The following is a 9,547-nucleotide window of genomic DNA, read 5'->3' on the forward strand; positions in this document are numbered from 1 at the left end:
ACTACTAATTACCATTAATTGTGTGGTCACCTTATGCGGAACATCTGCTTTACTTGTGCCATTTTGCTTAAGCCACACAGTTACCCAAGAAGGTGGGCCAAGCACTTAAGATTTGCTTTACAATTCTGGGTGGCAGCAGCAGAGCACACCTTTAATCTCAGCACATGGGAGACAGGCAAGCAGGCTTCTGTGAGTTTGAGGCCAGCCTAGTCTACTGAGTGAGTCCAGGACAGCCAAGGCTACACAGGGAAACCCTGTTTCAAAAAACAAAACAAAAACAAAAACAAAAACAAAAAACAAAAGCAAAAAGATTTGCTTTATAAGAAAAAAAAGGACTAAATAAGCAAAATTTTATTCTCTTAACAGTTTGATTCATCAAAGATCAACCTTCACAATGAACAGAATGGTGTTTTTAATATCAGAGATCAGATGGGCCACCACTATCAGAGGTCACCAGAAAATGTTGGTGTTAGGATGAATGCTAGCCTGGAGGGCTCACCTCAAGGGACTTCTAGTAACAGTTCATCTTGTCTCTTCAAAGTGAACAAAACTACTTTTCTGTGAGCAATAACTCTTCAAATAACGTCTGAGAAAACTATTCAATATTATTCTCGACTCCATATACTGGGACTGTTACATCACTTAAAGGAAATGCTAAATCCTTTTTTTTTCCCCATCACATTAAAGGATTCTTCTCTGCAATATTTTTAAGTAATTAAATTGGCTCATTTGGTGCTCTAGATTCTGGCCCAGTTTGATTACTTATACATAAATACAGATATAAATATGACATAGATATTAGTGTTCTTTGATTGGCCAGTGATTCTGCTGCTGCTGCTGCTGCTGCTGCTGTTGCTGTTGTTACTCACTAGACAAGCAGCTTGGGGTGATCAAATGCAGCCTGAGTTTGTGCTCAGTTCACATCTGCACAAAGAGCCAAATGAAGCTCAGAGGATTTATTAACAAACAGAGGCGGGGGAGATGGCTCAGTGAGTAAAATGCTTGCTACACTAGCATGAACACTGGAGTTCAGATTCCCAGAGTCCAAGTAAAAGCAAATCATGGCTGCAATCCCAGAACGGATGGGGGGGGGGGATGAGAAGAGACAGGCAGTTTCTGGGGGCTTGGTGGCCAGACAGTCTAGCAGAAACTGCAAGTTCATTGAGAGACTTTGTCTCAAAACTATGAGGTAGAGATGGGATTGAGGCACGTACTCAACGCCAACCTCTGCCCTCCACACGCAAGTACTTGAACACACACAAACACCACACAAGTAACAAAGTAACTTCGACAGAGTAGCTTGCCTTTCTTACTCAGAATTTAATGATCTTAACAGGGATAAAATTAATAAGGGAAATAAGTGTAATCTCTCGTACAAACTCATATGCACCAAAGACTTATGATGTAGGTGAGTGAGTGTGAACTCCCACACTGTCATTCTCACAGCTTCAGAGTTGCTTTCCTGTGCTTGAACTATTCCTCTGAGCCTTTGCATAGATGGCTTCTTCCAGCCCCTTTGCTAACTGTCATACTGTCCCCAAGATCACTCAGAGCCTTTTCCTTGGTGAATTTTTCAGATCTGTGTTCTTGACAGATGTTTGCCCTCTGTCTTTTGGTTACAGGCATCGAGAGGATGAACAAACGCTTGGCTCCTTTCTTCCTCAGTTCTCTGCATCCAGCAAAGGGACAGGCTCACAGGGGAGGAGCAGTTCTCCCCCTTCCTAGGGCTGTGCCAACTCATTAATGCATTTCCTCATGTGGTAACCCCCAACCATAAAAATCACTAGGTGGCTATTTCATGACTGTAATTTTGCTACAGTTATTAATCATAATACAAATACATGATATACAGGATGGTCTTAAGTGACCCCTGTAAAAGGGTTGTTTGATCCCCCAAAGGGGTCACAATGCCGAAGTTGTGCCTTAGATGAACTGGCAGTAGACAAACTTGCCTTTCACTGCTAGCAGCTTATGTAAATGAGCTGGGAGCCTAGCCCCTCTGGGAAGCACAGATACTGTGTTCGTTTTAGATGGCTCCCTTATGGGAGTTGTTGTAAGTTGCTATCAGGAGAGAACAGCAAAAAGAGAACATCTAGGAGATGTCAAAGTCTACCGGATTTTGCTGTTGTTGTTGTTATTGTTTTTTCAAGACAGGGTTTCTCTGTGTAGCCTTGGCTGTCCTAGACTAACTTAACCCTAATTCTCTAATCTAAGTTTATTGGTACTAGTTTGTTTTTAAAACCATTTAAAGCCAGTTATAAAATGTACCAGATCATTATTTATATATATATATGGCACCCCATAAGAGAGAAGGCCTGTACTTTCTTTCTCATCATCATGATAACCTACCATCAGATGATGTAATATTCCTAACAACTTGAGTATGAAGTTGATGTCCATTTTCTCATTCTGTTTACTACGGAGACCTTCCTCATGCATAGAGAGCATAGGGAACCACATGGAAAGCTAGCCTACCCATCTTTCCACTTTACAGATGGGAGAATCACCTAGCATTGCTATTCTCTAGAGCTTAGAGCTTTCCTTAAACTACCTGATAAAACAAAGGAAGACGTCAAAAATAGCAACAAGAAGTTTGAGATCTTTCCAGTTATGCAATTCTTTTTGTCCCTGTGGAATATTTTCTAGAGACAGTAGAGATGATGTTCCTATGCTGACAGTAAAGAGCTTTGATATCTAAAGCAAAGCATATTCTGGATCTCAGTGTTCACAACCAAATAATTCAATACCAGGATGTGTCCATCAGCCACCGCACACATAGTGGTTTCCCATCCATGACAAACTTCAAGTTATCCCCCATCTTGTAAGAAGACCTTATTTTTAGAAGGTTCATGGCTACCCCAAACAACAAACTGCATTTTCCAGGCTATCTTAAGATTGACGTATGTGCATGTGAATCCAAGTGCCAGACCGGATCAAACCCTTAAAGGAATGAGTACATCTTCCTGACTTTCCCTCTCCACAGATGGAGACTGGCTACAAATGGGCTACGCAGAGCTATGAGGGGATGAGTACCACTCTAGAGATGGGAGGATGCAGTCGGAGCCAGTGCCCTGGCCCTGCGCTTCCAAGGAGCCAGAGGAGAAGCAAGTGCGTGCTGCAGCATCCGCCTCTGTTTTAAAGATCAAGCTCATAGTCTAATACAGCCAACTTTCCTCAGTGATCCAGAGGTAGATGCGTGATGCAGCAAAATGATGGGTTTTGAGCCGGAAAGAACCTTCGAGGTTCTGTTGGACCTCTTCACTTTACTGAAGTGAAGACAAAAGCTAGAAGAGTAGACACGTTTCTTGATCTTAACAGATAGCTGGCAATAGAGTAGGTTGCAAGCATCCTGCAATTCCAGTCCATCCTTCTCCTTTCTGGTGCAATTAGCAGAGCTCCCTACAAGTTACTCTGGACCACCCCACACCCCCTCACCCAGCTCCCTTGGAAACCTGCACAACTTACTACTTGGGACCCAATGGTCCCTTTGTCTAAGACATCAGCAAATAGCTGCTGCCCAACACATTCCAACAAGGCTGCTTGACCTTCCACCATGGGAAGGAAACAGGACACAGCAAGGCCCAGGCCCCATCCCCATGTGCCAGTGCTGAGCATGGATGGGAAAGAAGAAGAACTCATACCTGTCTGTACTCCTTGCCTAATGAACCTTAATTAACCTTTAATGCTTCCCCTTTTCCTCAATGAAACCAATTAGTCTCACTATGACCCCCAACTGTAACAATTTCTGACAGGCAGAAATTCAGAAGGCATCTAGTTTTTAGAACTCAGCTATATAATATTATGAGGATCAGTTATCACCTACATGAAATTTTCTATAAAAGCGTGCAAAGGGAGTAACTTCAACTGTCAAAGAAACAGCATAAGAAACACGTACATCATATAACCATCTACCGTGGGCCACAGCTCTCTGTGGAGCACAGGAGACATTAGGTATAACAGTGATTTAGAAAGTTGCCAAAAGTCAGTCTCAGTGGCTTATGCTTGTAATCTCAGGAGGATCTCTGTGAGTTTGAGGCTAGCCTGGTGTACAAAGAAAGTCCAGAACAGTCAAGGCTACACAGAGAAACACTGTCTCAAAAAAAAAAAGTTGTCAAAGGCAAAGGCATCATAAAAAGCAAACAACACATTCCAGATACCAACACCCAAGGTCCTTGAACTTCATCCTGATTTTCATTCCCCCTTTATCCTTAGATACCCCATAGACCCTGCTTAGACTTATGTGTGAAACTATGTGCTTATATTTGAATTTTACAAAATTCCATTTTTACATGCCAGTATGGCACATTTCTTACCATCCTCATTTTCATCAAACACTGGTGCTTTGCTTGAAGTGTTGGCTCCCATGGTCAAGTCTGCACTGACCTGGACACTCTAGTTATAGTACTCTGGGAGAAACACTCATTGCTGTTCAATGTAGGTCTCAGAAATGTAGCTGGATGTCTATACAAAAATAAAGAGAGAAAGAAACAAAGAAATGGAATCCTTATAATACAGTATATGATAGATACCCTGAATGCAGAGTGTAACAAAGTATTACTTCTGTCCTTAAAAATTATGATACTAGAAATGACAGTGCATGGGGCAATGGGAGAAGCCACACAGTACAGTGTCATCAACCTATGCTTATAAAGTAGAAACAAACAAACAAACAAACAAAGTCTTTCCTCAGGTAGGGGAAGGAAAAATGAAGGTGAGGTCAGTTAAGTGGCTGCAAGATAAAATAATCTTAGGAAACCCCTATATTTTAAAGAAAATAGTCTAACTTTACATTTCCATTTTTGCTGTGTGACCAAGAACAGTCTTACAATCTTCACTTTTAAGCATGAAGTTGCCTTATTTTTTTCCCTCTCACTCTGGAAGACACCACACTGGGTTAGACTTTACAAGCAAGTAGATGGCTTCCTCCAAACATTTTTACTTCTCCCAAACTTAGAGTTGATAATGCTCTTAACACAACAGGAAAGTACACATACATTTAACTCTTGATAAATATATGGAATATAGATAAACATCATATATTCACATTATGTGACTCCTATGCTGTATCATATTAATACACACTTTATGTGACATTTATAAATTTTGTTTGTTTGAGGGGCATATTCCCTTATGTAGCTGAGGCTAGCCTTTAACTCCCATTTACCTACCTCAGCCTCAATAGTTTGGTGAGGGCAGATGTTCAACGCTATCACAGGCTCTAATACAAGTCTATGTACTGAGTACATGAGTATAGATACATATTTAAAACAATACATATGTTCCTTTTATAATATACATGCTCATTAATTGCTGTGTACCCTAAAGCTCAAGTTAAACTATGTATCTGAGAGATGAAAGCCCCTTTAAAATGGACATTTATTCATTGATTCCTTTCAAAACACAAGTGGTAAAAACTCTCGCCATCCTGCAATCCTATTAAGCAGAAGCAATGCCTGGTTTCCAATCCTAAAATCTGCATGGTCATGGCCTTGAAACAGCTACTTAGCCTCTGGCCACTAAAATGGGCACATAACAGTGTCCCTCAGGAGTCACAAGCTCGAATGCCTTTAAGTGCCAGGAAACCTCCACAAAAGACCAAACCAGACCAGGTACAGGACATTCGGGCACTGTGAGAACAATGGTGGCACTAGCTTAATCTAAAAGATACATTTGCGGTCAGATGAAGAAATTGCTGCTGTTGTGAAGACACTGCCCAAGGATCTTTAGAACTACTGAAATGGGGAAGAGTCGGATTTTACAAAAAAAATTTTTTTTAATTCAGCTCAGCTATACAGTTCAAAAAAATTCATGCTTAGGACAAATATGACTCATAGGTGTAGATAAAGCAATAGAAGTGCAGTAACTAACAAAGTACTTAGCATATACAGTGTGCAAAGAATGAGTGTTTATTTTCACTATTTTGATAGGTATAGTATTTCTTTAGCATTTATTATTGTTATTTTTAGTTGTTGACACTTGTTGACCTTTTGTTTTCTTTTGTTACTTTTTCCCCTTGAATTTTTTTTTAACACATGAAGGAAATACAGATTTAACTGCAGAATTAGAGAAAGTATTCAAGAGAGCCTGGTTTACAGATAATTTATTTTAAAAAGAACTGGGGGAGCCACTGGGTATAGCAGAAAAGCTCATTCTCTCATTAGAAAAGATGGAAGTTGAGCCTTCACTTAGAAGGAAGATCCATTAAGGAATTGCTACTTTTCCAACTAAATGCCAGCTGCTGGCAAAATGCCTTACGGTCTTTAAAAAGAATCATTAAATGTAGAGCAAAGAAAGAGTTGTGCAATCAGGAAGTGACCCATTAAATGGGGAGAGGGTTGGGGCAGGTGGTGACTGGTGGCTGGAGCGTGCTCAGGGAGATTTCGGAGACCCAGGAAGATAGAAGAGAGAACTACTCTCTGTGTAAGTTTTTTTAAAGCTTAAAAATAAGCAGGCTACCAAGATGAGACTTGATTGACTATGACCATATAGTGGGGTTCCCCCTTGGTCATAGACCTTGAGGGGAGGGGAATAGGGTGAAAGCAGGAGGGAGGGAGGAATGGGAGGATACAAGTGATGGGATAACAATTGAGTCGTGATCTGAATAAAATAATTATATAAATAAAAAACAAACAAACAAACAAAAAAAAAAACCCACCAAAACCAAAAACCTTTTAAACCAGAGAACAAATGAAGGAAAAGTATGTAGGATGGTCATTGTGTTTGACGGAGAGTTAGGAAGCAGAATGGTGTACATATCCCTTGTACTTTGTTGTAGCATGGATTCCAGGAACAAAAGTTACAATGTCTCCACAACCAACAGCAATTAAAAAAAAAAAAGAAAAAGAAAAGAAAATTGGTCCTATACATTTTAAGGAACAATGATTTTTAACAGAGCAGAGTTGGGCTGTGTAAAAGCTAGAATGCCTGCGTTTACTCCACACAGCGGCTCTACCCGTCTTGTATTGCTCTGCACACCTTACGCTTTTCTCAACTAGCCCATCATTCCACCGCGTATAAGATGTGCCAAGGACTGACCTTGCACATTGTTAAGTCAGATGGAGAAAGGGGGAGAACATGATCATGATCACATCTCTCCACATTTCAGACTTCCATTCCAGGGTGCAATTTTATCCACTACACAGCCAGCAATTTCACTGGGAGAAAAGCACATGTAAAGGGACCCATAGCCATGGATGTTTGGAAGGGAGCCGGTAACCCCTCCTTCCCTCATGGTAGCTACCACACATAATGTAGCTTAGAATTCTCTTTAACTTTTTCTGCCCTTCCCCCCCACCCCCCACCATGCATAACCAAATTAGAAAAGTTTCTCTCATAACTGGAGAGAAACAGGCCTTTCTCTGGCAGGAAAATGGTGACTCATTCTTTCCACTCTGTTGAATAGAGAATAGAGGAAATGTTAAGATTCTTTTCTATAAAACCCTTCTACCCTTCCTGACCTCCTGTCTCAGAGTCCTTGGCATTAGCCAAGCATCAGATGCAGCAGCCCTGCACAGAAAGGGATCCCTAAGCAGAAGAGGACAAGAGTTCACACTCTACTCTGACCCCATAATCACCAGATTATTAAATATGACCTAATTTTCTAATATCAGAATTTCAAGTGGTTAGCCGTGGACTAGTCGGCAGGTGGATGCTCTGGGCAGCGGTCTCCCTAGAGACGCCTAGAATTGGGGAGCACCAGGTGTGATGCAAGGATGTTGTAATATCTGACAGCGCTGTGTGGATTTCATTACCAGAAGATGTGCAGTCCCGATTTTTTTTTTTTTTTTTGCGTTTAAAAACAGCTTACATTGAAAACATTTAGAAACACGAGAAAGAACAAAAAGGGGAAACATCCAAGTTAGCAACATCCTCTGTTAAGAATTGTTTGTATTTTTCAACTTTGTTTTGCCGTTTTTAGGTTACTGGCAAATAGTCATTTCCACACTAGCCCTCAAGTCAAACAGACTGACTTTTCCCACCTCCCAAAGACAGCTGATGGATCTGTACACACCTCCATACTTTTAAAACGGAGACGTGTTTTAAAATAAGTCGTCCGGACACACAAAGGAGATGCACCTAGCGTCTTGCTGTGCTCATTAGCCATCCTATTTCTGAGATCTAAGTATGAGCGTCCATATCTTTACAACTCTGATCTACGCTTTTCAAGTGCCGCCTAGCAATCCACAGTGTGACTACTGCACACACTGCACACTTTACTTTTCTGTGTGAAAATGTTCAAACTCCTCAGCTTTGGGGCCAGAGGACCTTGTGAAGACGAAGGTAAGCGCAGAACGCAATGCTAGCTTACTCTGAAACTAGATCAAAGAAGGTAGTGGGAAAACTTCCCTTCATTCATTTCAACCCGGAGAATATTTCTTGGAGTCTTTGGGACCGAGGTGCTGTGAAACTGGAGGAGCCCGGGGCAGGGGTGGGGGTGGGGGCTGTTAAAGTCGCTCCTATCCTCCCTCTGGTTGTGCGAGTCACCATTCCCTTGAACTTCTCGGCTTCCCTTCTTCCACCAGTGCCCTTCTTCACACCGGGCGATGTACAATCACTACTCACCCAGTCGGCATCCTTCCTCCAGCCTTTACACTCACCTCAGAATGATGCTTCCATTCGAGAAGCAGGGGCTAACAACACGGGAACGATGGAGACAGAAGACACCTGTCTAGCTGGACGTGGCTGAGGGACTGGCCAAGCAGGAGTGCGCGCTCGGCGCAGGCACCTGCAGCTGCAGACAGGACCTAGAGCAGCCGTGCAGCTTCCCAGCGAGGGCTGGTCGCGGGCAAGGAGGGGTGCGCCAAGCAGCCCGCCAGGGGCGTCCCCAGACGGCGCCCTCCCGCAGAGCGGACTGGCAGTCGCCTGGACCAGCGCCAGTCGCCAGGGAACTGTGTGTCGCTGGCGGAGAGGTGGGGGTGGGGGGTGGGGCGGGGAGGCCCGGCGGACGAGCGCCCCAGGAGGGCGAACTGGAAAGCAGGAGGGCGTTGCTGGGAGCCCGCCCGCTTGCCACCCCGCCCGCCCCTGACTCCATCTCTAGCAAGCTGAGAGAATCCCCCAACTTCCCAGACTCAGGCGGAGATCCTTCCTAAAGTGATCCTTGGAAGGTATTCCTCCTACCTTGACCCCTAGCAATGGGGATCGCTGCGAGGTGGTGGATGTCTGGGTTGCAGATACCAGATTCCGTCAAGTACGGACAGTATATATGGATTGCCCCATTTCGTTGCTGAGGAAATTGAAGCACAAGCCAGGGAACGGTTGCCCACTGTAGCAGAATCATCCATCCGTGGGGAGACTCTCCTGCCCCCCAGCTTTTCCTCCGTCTCTGTACACTCACCTGCTGCTGGAAGTAAGAGTGGAAACCCCCACAAGTACAGAAGGAGACGACGGAAGGAGAGAGCTATTCGGACTGTTTTACAGGGCAGCTTCCTCTGCTTCCCTTGGCAATCGTCATCCCAATTAAAGTGACTTATTGTTTCCCCTCAAGGCCAGGGTCACACTCCTCCAGCCAAGGGAAGAATGGTGCAGTAGTTGCTTCAGAAATGGCCAG

At 43.3% G+C, this 9,547-nt stretch overlaps 1 protein-coding gene across 3 annotated transcripts in view; it reads right to left on the reverse strand.

Moving 5' to 3' along the window:
* The window catches only part of STK32A (serine/threonine kinase 32A), a 113,468-nt gene extending 104,232 nt beyond the window's left edge, over nt 1-9,236 (reverse strand). For 2 of the 3 annotated variants that reach the window (XM_084778057.1, XM_084778060.1), the window contains exons 1-2: nt 8,598-8,899; nt 4,314-4,461 (exon numbers count right to left, since the gene is read on the reverse strand). In XM_084778057.1, the coding sequence (XP_084634183.1) occupies nt 4,314-4,365 (52 nt within the window). In that variant the 5' untranslated portion in view covers nt 4,366-4,461; nt 8,598-8,899. Of the gene's footprint in view, nt 1-4,313; nt 4,462-8,597; nt 8,900-9,117 lie in introns of those variants that run through there. The other variant, XM_084778058.1, reaches the window with a different exon arrangement.
* Nucleotides 9,237-9,547: the final 311 nt, after the last annotated feature.

The sequence above is a fragment of the Acomys minous genome (assembly GCF_964271855.1).
Source record: "Acomys minous genome assembly, chromosome: 4".
NCBI lineage: Eukaryota > Metazoa > Chordata > Mammalia > Rodentia > Muridae > Acomys > Acomys minous.